The sequence below is a fragment of the Bos taurus genome, chromosome 12, assembly GCF_002263795.3.
Source record: "Bos taurus isolate L1 Dominette 01449 registration number 42190680 breed Hereford chromosome 12, ARS-UCD2.0, whole genome shotgun sequence".
Taxonomy (NCBI): Eukaryota; Metazoa; Chordata; class Mammalia; order Artiodactyla; family Bovidae; genus Bos; species Bos taurus.
In genome coordinates, this window is record NC_037339.1 from 50,846,229 (window position 1) to 50,869,713 (window position 23,485).

At 41.7% G+C, this 23,485-nt stretch overlaps 1 protein-coding gene across 21 annotated transcripts in view; it reads left to right on the forward strand.

Moving 5' to 3' along the window:
• The window catches only part of LMO7 (LIM domain 7), a 220,116-nt gene that overhangs the window by 169,116 nt on the left and 27,515 nt on the right, over positions 1 to 23,485 (forward strand). For all 21 annotated transcript variants that reach the window (XM_005213851.5, XM_059892261.1, XM_005213864.5 and 18 more), the window contains 4 exons: positions 6,911 to 7,028; positions 10,067 to 10,209; positions 11,480 to 11,912; positions 14,246 to 14,554. In XM_005213851.5, the coding sequence (XP_005213908.1) occupies positions 6,911 to 7,028; positions 10,067 to 10,209; positions 11,480 to 11,912; positions 14,246 to 14,554 (1,003 nt within the window). The remainder of the gene's footprint in view (positions 1 to 6,910; positions 7,029 to 10,066; positions 10,210 to 11,479; positions 11,913 to 14,245; positions 14,555 to 23,485) is intronic.

The following is a 23,485-nucleotide window of genomic DNA, read 5'->3' on the forward strand; positions in this document are numbered from 1 at the left end:
TTCTGGAAGTATTTGCTATTTTTCAAATAGCAGAATTAAAACAAATACTTTATAACTTTTCATATGCACTAGCAATGTATACTCACTCACTCTTAGGGCAGAATACCCAGGTGACTACATCTTAATATTTCACATCAACTTTCTGTAACTTTGTGAACCCAACTGCTAATAATTTTTGATCAAGAAGAAAATTGAAGTATGACAAATATTTTAATCTGCCTAAGCCTTAGGAGCTAAGTATCTTCCCCTACTGGAACTTACTTCATCTCAATGGTTCTCCAATTTTGATAGTTTTGGATAATTTTGATAGTGTGGAGATCTTAGAAGTTACTAAAATCACTTGTTGAGTAGCTCAGTTGTGTCTGACTCTTTGTGACCCCATGGACTGCAGCATGCCAGGCCTCTCTGTCCCTCAACATCTCCCAGAGTTTGTTCAAACTCATGTCCAACCGTCTCATCCTCTGTCATCCTCTTCCCATCCTCAATCTTTCCCAGCATTAGGGTCTTTTCCAAGAATCAGCTCTTTGCATCAGGTGGCCGAATTATTGGAGCTTCAGCTTTAGCATCAGTCCTTCCAATGAATATTCAGGGTTGATTTCCTTTATGATAAGGAACTAAAATCAACTAAATCAACTAAAATCACTATATAAAGCAATATAGCCATTCTAGATGTCAAGGATGTAATGGAGCAACGAGCAATTAATTGCCAGTAATTCTCAGCCACTGATGTTAAAAATCAGGCTCCAAGCGTGCTTTCAGTATGCCTTGCAAAGATACGTTATCTCCTATCTGGTTCCTCATGTGCGCTTAAAACATCTCCATCAGGAGGGTGTACAAGGCAATTTTTAGCATGACACTTAAGCATCTGCTAATCTCGATTCGTCATGGGAAAGCTGTTTTGATAAAAAATCTTTACAGCATCAAGCACTCTGAGTGATAACGTTCAGAAGAATTTTCATTGGTAAATAAGACTTTATAATGTAAGCAGGTTGTTTTTCTTAAAGGAAATGTGAATACACTGAGTCCAAGTACTTGATGGAAATGTAAACTTGTACAGCTATTCCAGTGACTGTACGTGCTCCCCCTTAGGGACACATTGTGTGACTGGTTTAAGAAAAGGAGAGAGAAACCCAAATGCCGAAGCTCAGCAAGCTAAGGATTTTTCTGGGCCCTAGCCAGCAGCAGCAAATGCCTTCTGTAGACTGTTTCAAGATTGCTGCTTGCATAGTACACTATTTGTTTTAAATTTTGTTCCCCATGCAGCTAACTGCCAGGATAACACAAATAAAGCGAGGTTGTCTACAAATGGAGACCAATGAATAATGCATGACTTGTCGAATAATGGAAAGTAATACAGATAGGCCTTTAGAAAACTCAGGTGCATTTTAGACCACTTGCAATCAAAAATCTATTATTTGGGGTTTAAAAGTTTTCTCTGTTACCAGTTTTTTCTTAAGTTGATCCACAATGAAAACAAAAATTTAAATTGAACTGAGTATAGACTTTTAGCCTAGAATTTGTCTCATGTTTATAAATATGTTTGTAAATGATTATAAACGTGAAACAAGTGATATTTCTGGGTGATATTTCTCTGGACACCTTGCATGTTTTCCAGCGTGGAATACTTACCTGGAAAAATCATTATTGGCCCATATCCTGTGATGGAAAATAACTGCCTGTAACTTGAATGCTTTCTTTTTGGTGAGAACCAAAGAGTTAAAGAGAAATGTGCATCACCCTTTCCAGCCTTAGATTGTTTATTTCTGGCTTGCTTTTTTATTTGGCATTGAACACTTGTCACTTTATTTTTAGTAAGATGCTTTGTATGTGGCTGTCATTTTCTCACGTGTGCTTTTGTGTTGCATGACTTGTCATATGTTTCCATGACATTTGAAAATGTGGTTATGATGCCTCTTGGCAGAAGCTGTTAATGACAAATTTGTAATGGTATATAGCTGTAATTTTGTAATGTGATTAATTAAGCCGTGGCATCTACTGTCAGTATCAACAGGAAATGAACAGTGATGCAAGGTGAAGTTATAATCAAAGTCAACTAAGATATGTGTATTTTACTTATGGGTTTTGGCCAAAAAAAAAAAAATTCCGGAGAACTGTAAGGGCACCTGGACTTCCCTGATGGCTCAGCAGTGAAAGAATCTGCCCACAATGCAGGGGACCTTGGTTCAACCCCTGGGTTGGGCAGATCCCCTGGAGAAGGACATGGCAGCCCACTCCAGTATTCTAGCCTGGGAAATCCCATGGACAGAGAAGCCTGGTGGGCTACAGTCCATGGGGTTGCAGAGAGTCAGACACAACTGAGCAGCTAAACAACAATAAGGGCACTTAAGACAACAAACAGGAAGGAAAAACCTAGTCAATGTGAGTTACTTTCTGAAGATTTTTCCACCAGGAGACATTCAGCAATGTTTGTAGACATTTTTGATAGTCACATTGGATGGGTTGAGGCAACGTTGCTACTGATATACTGCTATATGTTCTACAATACACAAGACTGCCCCCACAATAAATAATTTTCTCGCCCCAAAATGTCAGTAGTGCCGCTGTAGAGAAACACTGATAATAGGCTCTAAACCTATAAAGGAAAAGTCTTGTATGTTGTCTTATCAGTATAATTTATGATAATTCTAAAGTCTCTTTCCCAGGTTTTAGTATTGATTTGTGTTCAGAGAATTCCTGCAACAGTTAATGGAAATATATTTAGAGGTACATAAATAGATATATTCATATCTTTGCTAGAAAGTGGAGGACCCGAAACTGAGTATCATGGAATTGCTCTTTGCCATATAAGATTATCAGTGATTTTATATTTAGGAAATTTTGCTACATGTCAGTCCTTTTTGATCCCTTAGTTCTTAGATATTCATCTGTAAATTTCCTGAGACTTCTTTACAAAAATGCTTATTGTAACACTAGTCCCAGCATTGTGGGAAAAAAAAGTAAGGTTTTAGTGATCTTGTTTTATAATCTACTCCCCTTTTTTGCAAACTTCCCCTTCTTTTTCTCTTCACCCTAAATGCTATTTTTTTTAAAAAAATTATTCATCTGAGAATGCAGCATGTTAGACCTGTATTTTTTTGGAAAAAGTCCAAATGCAGTTCTAAACCAGAGTCTTTCCAAATAAGGAAATACAGAGGTAAATGAATTGCAAGAGAATTGTGATTTGCCAGTGAATAGTAATTCATTCTACTGATACAAAACATACTAGGGCTGTGTAGTCCTTTATAGTTTTCCCAAACAATCTTCCTGGGAATATCCATGGGACTTATTTTGGGGAGGTAGTCAGGTAGGTATTAAGTTGCATTTTAGAGACGTGGAGAAAGATAAATAGACTCTGTAGTTTTCCCTAGGATCTGCAGCTCCTGAGTTGGTAGAACCAGACTAGGGCTTCGTATAATGAGGTGATCGATGGAGACTGCTGGGCAGTCTTGTTGGCACATAGTAAGCCCTCAGAAGTTTGCTATTATGCTGTAAACTCTGATAAGGAAGGAAAGAATTCTTCATGATCTGGCTGAAAGGCTCCTACACTCAAAACGTTCTCGATTTTATCAGTGGGGCCTGGGGTGACCTCTCTAATTTGAAACTGCTTTGGGAGTCAGTTTTCAGTAGATCTCTCATGATCATATTTGCCTTAATAAGAACAGTTGGTGTATAGCACCAGATGGGTTTTTGAAATGCCATCAACATAAACTGACCCCCTTTTCCCAGCAAGTCCTTCCTGGTTTAGCCAGATCAGGAACTGAGACTGAGAAGAGTTAAATGATGTTTAGGGAGTGGGTAGGGGTGGGGAGGGAGGGAGTGGTGAAAATTAGATCCCTCTGTTGGGTCTTACTTCCTGTCTCATTCTGGTGCCTGGCACAACCTGTTTGGAATGTGCCAGGCTTTCTTGAGGTAACTTGATCCCAGGGAACACAGGGGGCTCACATTCCTGCCTTCCACAGGAACCTGTCTACTCTGGCCAATGTTTGGCTCATTTATTTATATTGGGGACCACCGAGGGCTTTCCTGGTGGCTCAGATGGTAAAGAATCTGCCTGCAATGCGGGAAGGTTCCATCTCTGGGTCAGGAAGATCCCCTGGAAAGGGAAATGGCAACCCACACCAGTATTCTTGCCTGGAAAATGCTGTGGACAGAGGAGCCTGGTGGGCTACTGTTCATGGGATGGCAAAGAATCAGACACAACTGACCAACTAACACTTGCTATGTGCCAGGCTCTGCTGTGGGCTCCCCAGGAGGGTGATGAGCCTCTACCCCATGATGACAGTGTTTTCTGAAAAGACACATGTTAAAGTTTCCCAGTGAAGGAGGGTGAGGACTGAAAGGGTCTGGATCTGCTGAGACTGGTCAGCCTTCCTCCCACCAAAATATTACTTAAAATACTTAAGTTTCCAATTTTGTTCTGGAATTTCTATAACCTCATGTGTTGGGCATCCAGATTCCCCTCATACCTTAGAGCTGAAAAGAAAATCTTTTTAGTGTCTTGTATTGTATTAGCTCATATAGCCTGATTCTTTGTAGTTACAACTTAAGTGAATTTATATTCTCAAATCAGGTTTTTGTATAGTCATACCCTGTTAAGTGGGCTTCCCTGGTGACTCAGTGATAAAGAATCCACCTGCCATGCAGAAGATGCAGGACATGCAGGTTCTATTCTTGGGTTGGGAAGATCCCCTGGAGGAGGGAATGGCAACCCACTCCAGTATTATTGCCTGGAGAATCCCATGGACAGAGGAGCTGTGTTGAGAATACACCCTGGTGGAAGGAAGGAGGCTGATGATTCTAATAATCCAGGCAGGAGATAGGATGATTTGGATCAGGGTCATCAAGATAGAGGTGGTGAGAAGTGGCCACCCCCTAGATATATTTAGAAGGTAGAGGGGCAGAATTTCCCAATGGGATCAGTTACATGTGAGAGAATAAGGAATCTGGGAAGGCTCCAATATTTCTGGCCTTTGTCCTGGAAAGATGGAGTTGGCTTTTATTGAAATCAGGAAGATAGGAGAGGAATGGCTTATGGGATGAATGTGGATTGTAGGATGAGCATTCATGGTCTTGGTCTGTTCAGTGAAGTTTGAGTTGCCCATTAGACTTCCAAGCAGAGAATGAATAGTTGCATACATCCAACCAGACTATGGTAAGAAATCTGCCTGCAATTCTGGAATCCCAGGTTTGATCCCTGGGTTGGGAAGATCTCCTGGAGAAGGGAATGGCAACCCACTCCAGTGGCCTGGAGAATCCTGTGGAAAGGGGATCCGGATGGGCTACAGTCCATGGAAGTGCAAAGAGCTGGGTGCAGCTGAGCACACACAGACACACACAACCAGACTGTAGTCTCACAGGGACCCTGAGGAATGAGTGGCATTTAAAAAGGAATAAATACTGTTGAAAGGGCTTTTAAGTTGAAGGAAAGAGTTCAGGAAAGACCTTCACTGCATCTGGAGGCTGAGTGATAATTTAAGGAGGTTTTTTAAAAGTCTGAGTAAGAGTTGATTGTGCTCTGATCTAGGGTATTGGCAACAGAAATGGAAAGAAAAAGACACTGAGTAAGAGGACCTGATAACTAATTGAACATAGGAAGAAGGGAGAGACAAAGGTGAAAAATGGCTCTCTGATTTTACATGTGAATGACTGGAGGGCAAGTAACACTATTAAGAGGAAAAGCAGGTTTGGAGACAAAATTTTTGGCTGTATCATGTAGCCAAATAACCATGTGTTTATAGTCATATGACTTACCGCTTAACAAAATTCTTTCTAGATACTGTTTCCATTGATCCTTTTACAATGGAGATTCCTAGGGGACATCTGTGCAGAGATGTTTATTTAAAAAGCAATTGGGATTGATTCAGAGAGACTGGTCCTCTGAGTCAGTCACTGACTGACTGGGAGTCACTGGCATAGAGATCGTTATTGAATTCCTGAGCTAGCTGGGCAAGTGTGTTATTAAAAAAGTGTGGTGATGGCAAAATCTTGGGGAAGGCTAATTTAGGGGCCCAAGAAAGAGGTGCAAAGCTATTTAAACAACTAAAAGGGGAGTCAGTTACAATGAAATAAAAGCAGAAGTGGTAGGAAATAATATTTTGGGTACCTCACACTCAAAAGCTTTGTGTCTCTTCACTCCTCAATATGCAGATCTGACCTCTCTTTCCAGGAGGTCTGCCTCAGTTTCCCCTCCTCTGATGTGTGTATAGCACACATTCCTGGGAAACACCCCACTCTACTCAAAGTATCCTAGTTTGAGCTCTTTGAGACCTAATCCACATTACATCCTCATGGCAGCAGTCACACATGGACAAAACAAAAACTGCCTTAATACAAAAGAGAATTATAATAGAGGTTATATAGTAACTGGGTGTTGGAAACCACTGTGGTCTTTGAGACCGAGCACGGTGCAGTGGTGGCGCATATCTGTATAGAACCCTTGAGAAGCAGCTGCAGACACACATGTCTTCATGGCATTGAACTTGAGAAAATATCAGGTAATCTTTAAATAATTTAATAAGTACTCAGAAAAGGCAGCCAAACCTTAAAAGATTATCTCTGGAGGCGATAAAGACAGGTGGTTCTAGGGACTAATAATTTTTTTTTTCTAATGTAATCTTTTTCTGCATCGACTGCCCTAAATATGAACGTCAGATTATGTTTTTCAGCATGGTTCAGGGTTTATTTAGCCATTCTGTGAAAGAATTCACATTTGGCTGGAGTGCTAGGCTCTTGTTTCTGCGTTTTGGAAAAACACCATTTATCTCTGCAGTGCTATTTCTGTGATATCACGAAGCATCTAGGTAGTACCACGGAATTGTAGATGGAATTTCCAAATATAAGCCCAACCTTCCAGTTTTAACCTTGAATCCGGTCCCAGGAACCTTGGTTACTATGAGTATTTTTGTTGTAGGAGTAAGTCCTTGAGTGATGTCAGCGCAGAGGATATTCAGAGCTTGCGTCAGCTACGTTACGAGGAGATGCAGAGAATCAAGTCCCAGTTAAAAGAGCAGGACCAGAAATGGCAGGATGTGAGTATGCTGCTTATTGGGAGATGGGGAGGATGTGTTTACTGGACTTTTCTTTCTTCTCCAAGAAGAGAGTCAGTATACTCAAGGGACGATTTTTCTTGATGGCAGATTACAGTTCCGTAGAAAATATGAGCAACTCCCTTTAAAAGAGTTTTAAACCCTTCAGCTCTATTTGTTGTATCTTAAAGGCCATTGTGAAACACAGAAGCTCCTTATCTTCTGATATTTTCTGTGGGTTCACAAAAATGAGAAGCTGCTTCCTTGCAGTGTAGGTAACTTGTTTACTTGCTCTGGTGGTTGCATTTGGGGTATGACTGTTAGTGATGCTCATGAAAGGGAAGACTTTGCTTAAGGTTTAGGGGGAGCAGGGAACCAGCACAGAGACTGGGAATCAGCAGGGAGAGATGAAAGTGTTCTTAGAGTTAATAGAGAAGGTTTGGGGAGAAATGTGAATGATAATTCAGTACTATTTTGGTTAAAAAAGTTATCAAATGTGAATCAAAATAAGATGTTTTCACAGAGCTGATGTATATCCAGATATCTATTTGGATAAAGATTTAATCTTTAGTTTTGTCCCTGGCAGAAGAGAGCTGTGCCTTTTTAAAAAGAGTCAATTGTTATAGGCCAAAGGAGTGTAGGACTTCCTTGGTAGCTCAGCCGGTAAAGAATCTGCCTGCAATACAGGAAACCTCGGTTCGATTCCTGGGTCAGGAAGATACCCTGGGAGAAGGGATAGGCTGTCCACTCCAGTATTCTTGGGCTTCCCTGGTATCTCAGATGGTAAAGAATCTGCCCACAATGCGGGAAGACCTGGGTTCGATCCCTGGGTTGGGAAGATCCCCTGGAGGAGGGCATGGCACCCCAGGATTCTGGCCTGAAGAATTCCATGGACAGAGGAGCCTGATGGGCTACAGTCCATGGGGTCGTAAAAAGTTAGACACGACTGAGCGACTTTCACTTTCACTGACACATATACACTGTATGTATTTATGGGCTTCCCTGCTGGCAGTGGTGGTAAAGAACCTCCCTGCCAATGCAGGAGACATGTCCCACTCCAGTATTCTTGCCTGGAGAATCCCATGGTTAGAGGAGCCTGGTGGGCTACAGTCCATGGGGTCGCAGAGTTGGACACGACTAAGTGATTTTCACTTTCACAGTTCACTCTCAAAGGAGTCTAAGGGGCTTCCTAGGTGACACTTGTGGTAAAGAATCTGCCTGCCAATGCAGGAGTCACAGGAGACATAAGAGATTGGGTTCAATCTCCCAAGTCAGGAAGATCCCGTGGAGTAAAAAGTGGTACCCCACTCCAGTATTCTTTCCTGAAAAATTCTGTGGGTAGAGGAGCCTGGCAGTCCATGGGCCACAAAGAGTCGGACATGACTGAGAGACTGAGCACAGCACCCAGCAAAGGAGTGTAAAGAGTTATGATAGATAAATGATACATAGCAGATCCAAAGAAATCTGAGGACAACTTTATGGTAAGAGGGCTGAGTGGTAGCATGAACAGAAGGGTCAGAGATAGTAAATCTTAATTTTCAAAGGAATGAAATATTAAGTAACAAAGATGAAACCCCTGCCTTGGCTGTGTTTCTAAACTCCGCTTCTTTTGTTTGGGATCTCAATGTCATTGTCAAGAAACAGAAATTCAGTGGCAGTTTGCCAAAATACATGGTGACTGGAGATGAAAGTGAGAGAGATGGAGGGGTTATCCTTTCGGTTAAGTCAGATGAAAATTCATGCTAGTTCTCCTTCAGTCCTTCAGGACTGATGTGCACTGCTTTTGTTCTTTCTGGAAATAGTTCATATTGATTTCAGGCTTTTTTTTTTTTTTTTTTTTAAGCAGGAATGGCCCTGCCTGCTCCCAAAGGGTGTAAACCAAACCTATTTTATGTGCCTGAGGATTTTTTTTTTTTTCCTTCAGTCTGGAACTTTGCATAAGGCTGCAGTACCACTAGAGTTCTCAGCGTGGGACTTCTCTGGGTGGCACAGTGAAGTTGGTACCATCCAAACTGGCCTAACCCCCTGAATGTCAGAACCAGCTTAGGCCTCCAGGACTAATTTTAAAGATGAATCAGGTTGAGTGTCCCGGGGGTCACTCCCAGGATGTGTCCTGGATGGATGTATGGGAAAAGATGGCCACTGCTTCCAGTGTGATCTTCCTTATCGCTCTGTTCTTACGGGGAGTTGAACTGCTTCGAAATCATATTCTTGAGTCTTTGTTGTTCAATAGCTCAGTCATGTCCGACTCTTTGTGACCCCATGGACTGCAGCAAGCCAGGCTTCCCTGTTCTTCAGTATCTCCTAGAGTTTGCTCAAACTCATGTCCGTTGAGTCCGTGATGCCATCCAGCCATCTCGTCCTCTGTTTGGCTTCCCGGTTAAAGCCTTTCCACACCTGGCCCTCCCCTCCCAGGGTAGAATTGACCACTCTCCCTATACACCCCTGACTCTCTCGTGCAATCCCTTCACGTTCGTTGTGGAACTTTATTTACCTGTCTGTCTTTCCCCTCTAGACTGAGAGTTCCTCTAGAGGAAGCACACTTCATTCATCTGTGTGTTTGTGGCCCCGTTGCCTCCACGTAGGGACCGACCTCTGTATTTGTTCCACGTGTATCTGTATACTTAGCCATGTTACAGTCATGTTTCTGTTCTAGGTTGACTAATGAAACATGTCATTTCACGTAAGAACCAGATGATTGGAGTGAGATGAAAATAAATTTGAAACAATTCCCGACCTTTCTGACCTGGCATCTAATTACAAGCGTTTAGCATTCTTTGTGAAACGGGCAGCAAGGCAGGCACTATCTGGGAAAACAAAAATGGGCTCTGTCTTATTAGGTCAGGGCTTTTAGACAGACGCAGGAGCTAAAGCCTCGGTACAGAAACGCTGGCTATAAAAAGCAAAATTAGGGCACCTTGGCATCGAGTTGGAGTGAATAGTTTTAGCGACGTAATGGGATCCTCTGGCGTGCACTCACTGCTGGAGAGGGTGTGTAGAAATTCAGGTGTGCCTGGGCTAACGTGATTTTCCTCTGTCAGGACCTTGCAAAATGGAAAGATCGTCGGAAAAGCTACACTTCGGATCTGCAGAAGAAAAAGGAGGAGAGGGAGGAGATTGAGAAGCAAGCTCTTGAGAAGTCGGAGAGAAGATCTAAGACGTTTAACGAAATGCTGCAGGACAGGTAATGAGACCGAATGCATCTCAGGGTTGGGGAAACCAGTGTTAGATATTTTGTGTAAGGGTTGTGAGCTGTACTTGTGCACCAATATTAGATTGTCATCAAATATGCATAAGCCTTTGAGCGTTTTGCTCTGCAGTGAAAAAGCAAAGTACTGCTGTAATAAGTAGTGATTTGAATTAATGAAAGGTGTACTTAAAAGTGGTATTCCTTGTTCCTTCCTTACACACTGTATGTTCACATGCAGAATTGGCTAGTGTTGGCTATCTTTGCAAAAATAAACAACTTTTTCCTCCTTTTAAAGTCAATTTAAGAATGGAATGGTTAAAAAATGGTTCTCATTCTTAACTAAATTGTGTAAAATGTAACAAAGTTCTTTTTCACGTTGGCAGGGTGCAATTAAAATTGTATTTTTAAAGGAAGACTACATAAACATCACTGTGGGGGTTTATCTTTTGCTTTGCAACATAACAGGATAAAGGTCCAGTTAAGCTTGCCTGTGGAGCAGTTGCTCCATGAAGCCTTGAGATATTTACAGGTCAGGGAGAAGGCAAATACGCTTTAAGGAGAATGTCAGAAAGGAAATATGCTGTCAGGTGAAATTAAACAAAGCTCCTTTGTCCCTAGAAGACAATGGTAAACACTTTCATTCACTTGAATGCAATGCAGTTGGCTTGAGATGTACTCCTTACTGAATGGTAGCCAAGAGACCGTTTCATCAATCTCTCTGAAAATAGGAATGGTGACTCTTAATCTGCCATAACTGTCCATGCAAATTCTACCAAGCTGTTTGAAATCAGCTTGATTTCTAACTTGATCTTATTGAAAGTCTGAATCTTTTGTGGCCTTCTATTTTTACAAAATGATTGTAAATTGTATACAGGAACACTCTCAACCCTGTTAAGAAATCTGCATCTTTGGAGGGTTCAAATTGGTTGTCAGTTATCTTTAAAGTGTGTTATGGAACTTTGAATAATCTCTTATTTAAAATTTTCTTATTTTCCTGTGAAAATCCTTTTACAATCGCAAATACTTCAGAGATTTTTCTTAGCCTCTTTAAGGGAAAAAAAAAAAAGTCAAGCTCTTAATCCTTTGTGTGATGTTGAAAAATTCACATGTATTTATTCTCACATTCTGTTTATTACATTATTATACTAAGTCAGCCATCTTTTTATTCCCATCCTTTTTTACATTCATGACCAAAATAACATGTCTCTCCACCTCTGAGTGTCAAATGCATAATTTTGTGGTTGTGGTGTTTCTTTCTGCTAAGGGAATCCCAAAATCAGATGTCTACAGTTACGTCGAGAAGGAGGCTGTATTCTTTTGATGACGGATTGAATGAAGAAAAGCGTCCCCCTGTGCCGCCTATGCCAGAAACCTATTCCCAGAGTGAGAGAGTAGAAGAGAAAGGAACAACTTATCCGACAGAAATTCCTAAGCAGGATTCTACAACTTTTGCGAAAAGGGAGACTACTGTCACAGCTGAAGTCCAGTTTCCTTCTAGAAGCCCCGTGGAAGAACAGCGCCCAGCCTCCTTGTCGTCTCAGCATTCGCTGAATACACAAATGGAGTCGACTCGAGTTTCAGCAACTCTCCCCAGAAGTTACCAGAAAACCGATGCGGCCAGGTTAACCTCTGTGGTCACACCGAGACCCTTTGGCTCTCAGTCAAGGGGAATCTCATCTCTCCCGAGATCCTACACGGTAAATGTGTTCCCCGTTCCCTTGGTCTGTTCCCCAGCACAAAACACTGGTGAATTTGTGCAGAAGTTTCTGTTAGAGATAATATGTAAAGTATCTTAGATTCAGTGGACATTTAATGTTTAAAATACAGCAACAATGCAGAACTGATTAACTTTCAAATTCAGTGAAAGTAGAGCTGACACATTTTTAAAAATAAACTACATCCTAAGGCAGAGCATTTACTTTAAAAAAAATTTTTTTTTTAGTTTTTAGAATTTATTTTAATTGGAGGATAATTATAATATTGTGATCGTTTTTGCCATACATCAACATGAATTGGCCACTGTGTACATGTGTCCCCCCCATCCTGAACTCCACTCCCACTTCCTTCCCCATCCTATCCCAGAGCACCGACTTTGAGTGCCTTTCTTCATGCATTGAACTTGCCCTGGTCATCTGCTTTACATATGGTAATATACGTGTTTCAATGCTATTTTCTCAAATCATCACACCCTCACCTTCTTCCACAGAATCCAAAAGCTGGTTCTTTACATCTCTGTCTCTTTTGCTGCCTTGCATATAGAATCATTGTTATCGTCTTTCTAAATCCCATATATATGCATTAATATACTGTATTGGTGTTTCTCTCTCTGACTTACTTCATTCTGTAAATAGGCTCCAGTTTCATCCACCTGTGGTACATACACACAATGGAATATTACTCAGCTGTAAAAAGGAATGCATTTGAGCGTTTACTTTTTAGTGTCATATTTTCTCAGATGTATCTATTTTGAGTACTCTGTGTGTGCTCAGTTGCTTCCAGTTCTTTGTGATCCCATGGGCTGTAGCCCGTCCGTGAAATTCTCCAGGCGAGAATACTGGAGCCGGTTGCCATTTCTTTCTCTAGGGGATCTTCCCACCCCAGAGTCTCTTGTACCCCCTGCATCAGCGGGCAGATTCTTTACCACTGCACCGCCTGGGGGCCCCATTGTGAAGTCTTAGGTTGTACTATATGAAGTTGCCAGTAGTTCTTTTTGACCTATAAAACAGCAATTTCATGTGGTTTAACCTAAATATTTTCAGGTGATTATGCCCAAATTTTCTATGTATCCTCATTTCCCACTTCATTAGAACTTGATACACTTGAATGTAGTTATTAAAATGTATCTCATGGTTCAAAAAAATACATATTTTATTGGGATTTTAAAGAATATAGAATCATTTGCTCTGAGAATGAAGCAGTGCCATGTACCTGAAAGTGACTGTATGAATTTGAATTATGTAAAAGGAAGCAAGACAGTCTTGAGCACTTTGGTATTCAAATTCCTTTTACCTCTGCCTATGTAGAATCCTAAAAATCTAAAAGAAAAGATTTGGTTAAAAAATTCAAAGTGAGCAAAGCCTGCCTAAACCAACCAGAAAAACCCCTGACCATTATATTAAGTAAACACAGACATATTTGACAACATAAAAATTAAATTTATATGATAGACACCGTTAATGTAGTCAAAAGACTACATTTATATAGGCTCAGAAAAATATTAGCAAAATGTATTTTATCTATAAGTTTAATATCCCTAAGATTTAAAATGTTCCTACAAATTGATAAGGAAAAGATAAATGGTAGAAAAGTGGATATATAAATGAATGGCCAGTTCAAGGGAGAAGGACTTTGAATGGTTGGTTACATAAAGCACATAGAAGCATGTGTGGTCTTATTAGAGCAAACATGAAGTGTACAGCTTTTTACCCATGAGATGACAAAGATTTAAAACGTTCAAAATGTGTGGTGTTGATAAGGATGCAGAGACACTGACATTCTTATACGTTAATTTGGGAGTGCATTGTTACAGTTTTAAAAGATATATATATATATATGTGTGTGTGTATACAAAAGTTATATTTTATATTACACATATGAATATTCTTTGGTTAAGTTTACTTTTGGGAATTTATGCTGTAAAAATAAACATACTGGTATGTGTAATATCTTGGGCACACTTTAAATGACATTGAAGCATAATCAAATGAATAAATTATAGATATCCATAGTGTGGAGTATTCAGCTGAACTAGTTTAGATTTCTGTCTGTTGACCTGGAGTAATGGAAACGAGCAAAGCATAGTTTAAAGGTCTGTTTATAATATAGACACTTCCATAAAATCAACTGTTCCTCCCACTTCATATGTGCATATCTGTTAGTGTCAAAGAACATGCTCCAGCCTTTTAGTAATAGCTACTTTGCTGTGGGAGGTATATGTTACTTTTGTTACTTTAAAATATTAATCTAATGTATATACTTTAAAATAGAAATCTAACAGAACAGTAAGTTTACAGTGATTTTTCTTATTTAGATGGATGATGCTTGGAAGTATAATGGAGACATAGAAGGCGTGAAGAGAACCCAGAGCAGTTCGATCAGCATCTCTGTGCAAAGACCTGACACACGCCAGCTTGCGTCCGGCTCATCCAGCGAAAGAGAGGCCGAAGCACCCAGAGAAAGTGTGATGCGGTTGCCCTCTCCTACATCCCCCTGCTCATCTCTTTCCCAGGATCAGGCTGCCACTTCTAAAGACACATTGTCTTCAATATCTAGCCCTGATTTAACATCTGAGCTTGGAGAAGGGAGAAGCTCGCCACAGGCAGAGGTCCCCAGGTCACAGGTGAGTGTGGAAAGGCTTTTTAATAACCTGCTGCTCAAAAACTTAAGGATTTAAATCAGAAAACTGTGTTTCTCACCTCTGGGCATGACAGTCTGGGCTGATAATGTAGAAATTGATATTGCATTTTATTTTTAACAGATCTTGGAGGAGGTAGATCTCTTCCAACTCTGTTGATGGATCCCGATGACCCTTATGATATGGGTGTATGGAGACTTTTGGACCAATCTCCCTCTAGTTGGGCTGGGTTTGCTCCCTGCTCCCCATTTCAGCAGCTGTTGACTTGCACTGCTGGTGCTCACCAGTCCAGGTTCAGGTGCAAGCGTTGCTCAGGGGGTTTTAGATGCAGGTCTGGTAGTTAAATGGGTAATAAAAGACGCTTCGCAGGAAAGTGAACTTAACCACAAGGAGAAATTGATACGTATGAGAGGGACTGGCCTGTAAGGACATGGCACTTCTTTTTGTACTATATGAAAAGTGTGGTGGTGGTGGTTTAGTTGCTAAGTCCTGTCTGACTCTTGTAACCCCATGGACTGTAGCCTGCCAGGCTTCTCTATCCATGGGATTCTCCAGGCAAGAATACTGGAGTGGGCTGCCATTTCCTTCTCTGGGGGATCTTCCCAACCCAGGGATTGAACCCGAGTCTCCTGCACTGCAGGCAGATTCTTTACCAGCTGAGTTACCAGGGAACCTAACCACAAGGAGAAATTGATACATGAGAGGGACTGGCCTGTGAGGACATGGCACCTCTTTTTCTAACATATGAAAAGTGTCGTCGTGAAGTCACTCAGTTGTGTCCGACTCTTTGTGACCCCATGGACTGTAGCCCACCAGACTCCTCCATCCATGGAATTTTCTAGGCAAGAGTACTGGAATGGGTTGCCATTTCCTTCTCCAGGGCATCTTCCCAACCCAGGGATCGAACCTGGGTCTCCCGCATTGTGGGCAGACGCTTTACCATCTGAAAAGTGTAGTGACTTGCAATACTAATTTATTTTGTACCACTCCTTTTCTTATAAGGGTAATATTGAGCCTTAGTTACAGTATGAAAATTGCATTCTTTAACATTTGGAGTCCAAATAAAATGTATCATCAGAAGAAGAATGGGGTCATTAGTAGTTTTTTCCTACTTAAAATCTCATTAGATAGCTTTAAGAGAATTATTAGGTAATAAATGTTCTTTTACTATGTTTTTATACATAGGCTGGAAAGTTGTTGCTTGTCTGCGTGTATGCTAAGTTGCTTCAGTTGTGTCCAACTCTGTGAGATCCTATGGAATGTAGCCTGCCAGGCTCCTTTGTCCATGGGATTCTCCAGGCAAGAATCCTGGAGTGGATTGCCTCCTCCAGGGGATCTTCCTGACCCAGGGACCCAACCCAGTTCCCTTAGGCCTCCTGCATTGGCAGGCAGGCTCTTTACCACTAGCGCCACCTGTGAGGCCCTGTTGCTTGTCTAGAGAACCGGAAGAAACTTTTCTCTTTTGGAAAAAGCTTCAGTAAGCAATTTGATAGTTGTATGAAGCCTTTAGTGTGGAGGTGCTTTTATGGCTCTGTGACTTAGTCTAGCCTTTTCTGGTACCTTAATAGAGTGTATATTTTCCAAGGCACAACATCAAGTATATAACTTGGCCTAAGTTATATTAATGAAATACCTTTGTGTAAAATATGATACAGTGTATTTTAGTATCATTCGTTTTTATCACTACAGCAAAGCTTTACAAGTTTAGAGTAAGCTTTATCTCTTCATGATTATAAAAGACTCTGTGCTTGAGAAAATTTGGAAATGTAGGAAAATATACACAATAAAAATGGTTTGGTAATCCCATCATTTAGAGAGGTTCTTTGACACTTAGGTATATCTCTTCCAGTTTTTCTATCCATATTTACAAATGTATCTAAAGCAGTTTCTTCAGGTTGCTAAAAAATCACTGGTTGTAAATTATGTTTTAACTTCCATTTTAAAGAACTGGGAATATGTAATTAGCATCATAAGTCTCAACGGATGAGAAGAATAGCAGCCTCTGTTATACTTGGGGATCATAAGGTGCCAGTGGATGAATAATAGAGTGAGAGCAAGGTGCCTTTTGTTTTATGGACTTGCTTGTTTGCCTTCCTCTTTTCAAAGAGCAAATCCCACGAAGCAGCCTGATTATTGTCCTGTGTGCTTAGTGATGGCAGCTCCCTCGGGGCGACAGGTGACTAGCTGCATCCATGGATTAAGAAAAAGCCTAAGTGTGGGTGTGTGTTCCAGGTCAGAGCAGTTCAGAGGAACCTGAGTTACCGTGGCGTGGTTTCAGGTTTCATCATTAGTGCCTTTATGCCTTTTAGTCACCCAACTTGGAGTGGAATGCTACTAGGCAAAATTAGGCTTGAATTAATAAGTGGAGCCGGAGAAGGTGATGGCACCCCACTCCAGTACTCTTGCCTGGCAAATCCCATGGACGGAGGAGCCTGGTAGGCTGCAGTCCATGGGGTCGTGGAGTCGGACACGACTGAGCGACTTCCCTTTCACTTTTCACTTTCATGCATTGGAGAAGGAAATGGCAACCCACTCCAGTGTTCTTGCCTGGAGAATCCCAGGGATGGGGGAGCCTGGGGGGCTGCTGTCTATGGGGTCACACAGAGTCGGACACGATTGAAGCGACTTAGCCACTTAGCCAGCCAATAAGTGGAGCAGTTGGAATTCTTGACCAAACGTCTTGTTATATGATCACTTGCCTGTTCTGGAGATGCTTGATGTATCCACTTCCACACTCTGAGGAAAGTGACTTGTGTAGCATTGCCCTGCTCTTGTCACTCAGAGGGCACTTGCTGACCTGGGAAAAGGTTGGGGAATGCACAGAACAGCCTAGGACCAGTATGGCAAGGGTGTTTGCAACACGCCTGCAGATTATCCAGTTCTAGGAGTTCAGAGTAGAGAAAAATAAAAAGTAGTGTCTGGCTGAACATTGAGATGTCCTTCTCTTTTAACTGAAGCATAATTGATTTGCAGTATTCTATTGGTTTCAGGTAGATAACTTGGTAGCTTTGTGAAAAGAGTGTTCTTCAGGTCTTCTTCCTTTACTACACATGTGCGGGCAGTATCCTTTCCTGTCTTTCTACAGCATCTCTCTTGATGTTGTTACCCTTTTCTATCCTTGTTTCCACTATCCTAGTTCCGGCCCTTTCCCTCATTAATGCAAACACTTTGTAAAATAGTCACAGATCTTTATGCATCCTACATAAGGCTGGCCCCAGATTAATTTGCATGATGCCAGGCTGGACTGGATAATTTCTCTGCTTCAAAGCCCCCAGGGGCATGCTGTGGTTTCTTCAGCGAAGTTCAGAGCACTCGGGAACACTGGGGTCCCTCATAACTGGCCCCAAATTCTCTTTGTAGCGCTGGCACAGCTCATGTTTGCTGATCGCTCGTCATGTCAGTAGGCTTGGCAGTGCGTGATTTATTGAATCCTCACAATGAACCTCTTACTGCTGTTTTGTCGCTGTGGAAATTGAGGTGTGAAGTGGTCGTGATACTTCTCCACGTCCACACAGGGTACGGAGTGATGGAGTCAGGATTTGAACTTAGGCCATTTGACTCAAGGTTGCCTACACCACTTGTGTAGTGAGAAAGAGAGGGGAAGTAGCTGAAAGCTCTTCGCATGAGACTGCTTGACTTCTCTGAAACACACCATTTACTTTCATGAACACATCACATATATTTTTGTTCTTATTGTTGCCCTGTTTTAAAATGTTCATTTCAACCATCTCCGTGTTTTTAAGTCCTCCTGTTCCTTCAAAGCCCAGAGGGTTGGTTCCTTCATGGGTCAAGATGTCTGTTTCCTCCCCCTTGTTGGAACTGAGTTTTTCACCCTTGAAAGTTTCATTCACTGAATTTTTTCTTGTCCATATGTTTGTTTCTCCTTCACTGGTATTCTTCCCCGGTGGCTCAGACTGCCTGCAATACAGGAGACCCAGGTTTGATCCCTGGGTTGGGAAGATCCCTTGAAGAAAAGAATGGTTACCCACTCCAGTATTCTTGGCTGGAGAATTCTGTGGACAGAGAAGAGCCTGGCAGGCTACAGTCCATAGGGTCGCAAAGAGTCAGACATGACTAAGCGACTAACACTTTCATTTTTTTTCACTTTTCGGCTTTTACCCATAGTTTTCACTTAAGTGTTTACTGAGTTGAATTGCATTCAAGGCCTTGATGACTAGACTGAAGTATGAATTTGATCCAGCAGGTAATTTAGGTCCTTATAGGTTCTTTAATGTGGGAATTTTAGGATTAAGGGGTGGGTCAGGAATGTGAGCACTGTGATGTTCTAGAGAATTATTTTGAGGAGGTGAAATCTAAGGGCAGAAATGGGCTAGTAGCCTGTCACAGAATTATGGTAAGAAGGGAGTTCATAGCATAAAGAGCAAAGACTTAATGAAGGAAGAACGTAATGACCTTGTTTAAAATCTGCTCAGGACTTACTTTCTCATCTCCATTGCTGATTTGGGGTTTATTTCGCTCTCTTTCCCTTTCTCCTCTACTTCTCTTATGGGATTGCTTCATTTTCCTTCTCCCCTACCAATCCAGGCTACCAGGGCAATTCTCAGGGGAACCCAGGGCAAGAGGAAGCAGTGTGGCTCCCAGAGTCCTGCAGCCTGCTCCGACTGCCTTGCATGTGTGCCTTTCCCCCGCAGAAGGGTGTTGCCTGGGTTTTTGTTTTGTTTTCTGTCTTGTCTGAGCCCTCTGCTCTCAAATCTCAACCAAATCCTTGTTTCAGGACCTTTGCTCCAGATTATTAAATCAGAACCCAGAATCAGGATGACAAATACATGTGGAGGGAAGGAAGCTGTTTACCCTTTTGATGCCCAAGTCTACAATAGTGCCTCTTTTAAGAGTACCCAGGTTTGAACCTTCTCACAGCTTCCTCCTGTTCATCTTACCTGCTTGTCACCTTCACTGGACCCTAATCTCTCTAAGGGTGGGAAGCAAGTCTGTTTTGCTCACTGTTAGTGCAGTGCCTGTACCTGTAAGTATTTGCTGAATGCTGACCGAGTTCTGTTATAATAGCTTTAGAGCCGTGTGTGCTAGAGTTAAATAGGAATCTTTTTTGTTGTTCTGGAAACTGCCTAAGCAGCATATATTACCATGTATAACATTGTTTCCATGGGAAAAAGAAGATAATTAATGGGCATCACCTATGTGCCTTGGCACCTTTTAAATGTTTAATTTAACCCCCTCAATAATTTAGCAAAGTATGTGGTATTATCCTTACTTTTACCAGTGAAATACTTGAGATTTGAAAGTTATGTAACATGCCCCAGGCTGGTTAGATTCTTAGGCCACAATTGCAATTTCTCTGACCCTAATTTATTTTTTTGAAATGTGACATGCTTAAATTGGAAAAGAACCTTGTTTCTAGTTAGAACACCAAATGTTGACTTATTTTAACATCGCCATGTGTTTAGAATTTAGAGCCAGTGTGGACTGAAATATCTTCTGGTTCATAAAGAGAAAATCATTCTTAAAAGTATTTTGAAAGAAGGTAGATATTTATTAAAACTTAGCCCAATTAAATATAATTCTGAGATGCAGACTTTGAAATCTACACAGTAGATTATAAGGAGCTACCAGAAAATTTTTAATAGAGTATGATATAATAATTGGCATTTTCTGTAACTAAAGTTCAGGCAGCTGTGGGGAAGATGGGAGAAAGGAAAGGCTGGAGGCAGGAGAGCCAATTAGAAGGTTACCCACGGCAGTTTAGAGGGAAACTATGACCTGAGTTAAGGTGAGCTTAAAGGAGGATGGAAGGATGGGATATTCAAGGTAGATTTATGGCTTGTGGACTTGCTAACACTCTATTAAGTGCGTGTGTGTGATGGATTGTGGGGGGCCCATTGTGTAGAGGTAGCCTGGGGAGCAGTTAGGGGGAGGAAGGAGGAAGAGGCCCAGAAAGAACCTGATGTTTTTAACTTGGGCATCTGGTTGAATGGTGATGTAATTAACCCATATGTGAAAAACAAGAGGTAGAAGAGCAGGTTTAGGGAGGAAGAGAATAAATATAATTTTGAATGTGTTGGACTTAGGTAATAGTTGATGACAACGCATGAGGTTTACTCAGGAAAACATGTGGTCAAGAAAGTGGGAGACTGACTAGGGAAGAGGAGCAGCAACAAAAGGAAACTAGAAAGAGAGGAACATACTAATGAAACCAAGAAGTGGCCAGAGGGATGGAGGAGGGAAGTGGAAGCAGAATAATGGGCGACATGGAAGGTTGTTTCCTGAAAGCAAGAGGAGTTGGTATTGCCTGATGGGATGAGGGCCGAAAATGGATTTGGTAGGTAAGAGACAAGCTTGGAGATGGGTTGAGTCAGTCAAGTGGTAGAGCTGGCAGGACCACCTGCTTCCTTGGAGTAGATCATGGAGAAGGGGAGAAGGTAGATAGAGACTCATCTTCGGTGAGCTGTGCCATGATTTGAGGGCTACTCACTATGGCTTCCCTTGTGGCTCAGCTGGTAAAGAATCTGCCTGCAATGTGGGGGACCTGGGTTGGGAAGATTCCCTGGAGAAGGGAAAGGCTACTCACTCCAGTATTCTGGCCTGGAGAATTCCATGGACTGTATAGTCCACGGGGTGGCAAAGAGTCGGACACGACTGAGCGACTTCCACTATGTTCTCATCCACTAAAACCCTGAAAAAAGACACGAAAGAACCATGTAGCCAACATCAAAGATTGTCTATTTCCTTTGTTATTTATGATTTTACAGCCTAAATCTACTTTTAGTGTATTTTTATTTTATCGACTTAAGTAGGCTCTCTTTAAGTGAATATGTTTATCTGATCAGAAAAGTTTGAGAATGCCCATCTGACTTGTTAGTATATAAGGTTGACCCTGCTGTTCATTACTTTCGATCTGTGGTGATACTAGAATCCAATCCAGGGATTGAATCCAGGTCTCCTGTGTCGCAGGTGGGTTCTGTACTACCTGAGCCTCAAGGGAAGCCCAAGAATAGTTGGAGTAGGTAGCCTATCCCTTCTCCAGCAGATCTTCCCAACCCAGGAATCGAACCAGTCTCCTGCATTGCAGGCAGATTCTTTACCAACTGAGCTATCAGGAAAGCCCTGTTAATTCATTAGATCTCATGAAAATCTTCTCATGGCTATGCCAGATAATCATATTTTTGTTTAAAAATCTCAGCTGGAAGTCTGTGTTTCTGGGCTTCGCTGGTGGCTCCTGCCAGTGCAGGAGACATGGGTTCGATCTCTGATCCAGGAAGATCCCACATGTCCCAGAGCAACCCGTGCGCCACAACTGTTGAGTCTGTTCTCTAGAGCTTGCAAGCTGCAACTGCTGAGCCCGTGTGACAAAACTAATGAAACCCGGGAACCCTAGAGCCCATGCTCCACAATAAGAGAAGCTCAAGCATCACAACTGGAGAGTAGCCCCTGCTTGCAGCAACTAGAGAAAAGCCCACACAGCAATGAAGACCCAGCACAGGCAAAAATAATGAATAAAACATTCTAGAGACTGTCAGATGACTGAGAGGTTGAGAAGAATGAGGAGAAATTAAAACGTGTGTATTTCTCTTTAAATTGAGGAAAGTTGTTTTTATTTTAGATGCTGATATGTTGGTAATTGTACTCTGTCTTTACCAGAATAGGCAACTGTCACCACTTGGCATAGTTCTTTATCAGTCCTCAAGACTCTAGATTTCCCCCAATGATGTATATTCCTGGTTCCATCCAGTTCAAAAGCAAATTCCCACAACATCATCTTCCAAAACTTGGACCCTTTGTAGAATCCTTACATGGCATATTTCTCATGAGAAAAACCAGGAGGTACAAATCCTAAGTGAAATCAGAGTTGAATGGATTATGCTCGACTGTAATTATAGAGATATGTTAGTTGCTCAATCATGCCTGACTTTTTGCAACCCCATGGTCTGTAGCCCTCCAGGCCCCTCTGTCCATGGGATTTTCCAAGCAAGAATATAGAGGGGGTAGCCATTTCTTTCTCCAGTGGATCTTCCTGACCCAAGGATCAAACCTGGGTCTCCCACATTGCAGGTGTATTTACCATCTGAGCCACCAGGGAAAGCCACCTTACCTACAAAAAGTCTCAAGGATAATCTAATTCAAGAACTCAGGATTCCACAGACATGCCACAGTGACTGTCATAGGAGGAAGCCATGCAAGAGGGGACTCTGGGGCTCTTTCCTGGAACCGCAACCACCCACTTTAATCCTTTCTGTATAGGTTTTGAGAGGAAGATGGTCTGCATGGGAAAATAGGATTTTGGAAACAGAAAGCTTAAAAATTAATGCCATTGTGAAAAGAAAGTCTCTGCCAGACTCAGTGAAATGCCTGAGGCTACCTGGCTGTTGACAGAAATAGACCTGTAATTGGTTCTCTCTCCTTTGTCTGTGTGCATCCCCAGGACCCACATAACGGGCTGCCAGACTGTGGCCACAGTGAGGCTGACCTCCTCTGTTAACTGTTTCAGAGAGGTGGTCATTTGCCTTTTTATTATGTTCAAGTAGAGATTTAGCTCCAGGGTAAGAGCAATCCTTTAGAAGGCAATTCTTATGGTCTAATACAATTGTGAGGCTCTTCCATCTATGGCTTAAGCTCATTCTCTTTTATCCTGTTCCACTAAACAGGATACTGTTGACTTATTCTTGCCCACAAAATATTCTTTATTGTAGTTTGGAACTATATTCTTCAAGATATAAAAAACCTCAGTTAGTATCTTGGAATTTCTAATCCATGGTTTGTCTCTGTGGCCTTATATAGCAATAGATTCTGCACTCGAATTGGCTTTAGCTCAGAATATGGAGGAGTGGAGTGGGGTAAGAGTGGTGAAGATGACCACTTATTTTCATTGAGTCATCTCTAATTTAAGTGTGTGGTGGTTTTGGTTAAGGAGTAGAACTAACCAGTAATTTTTTCTATTCATAG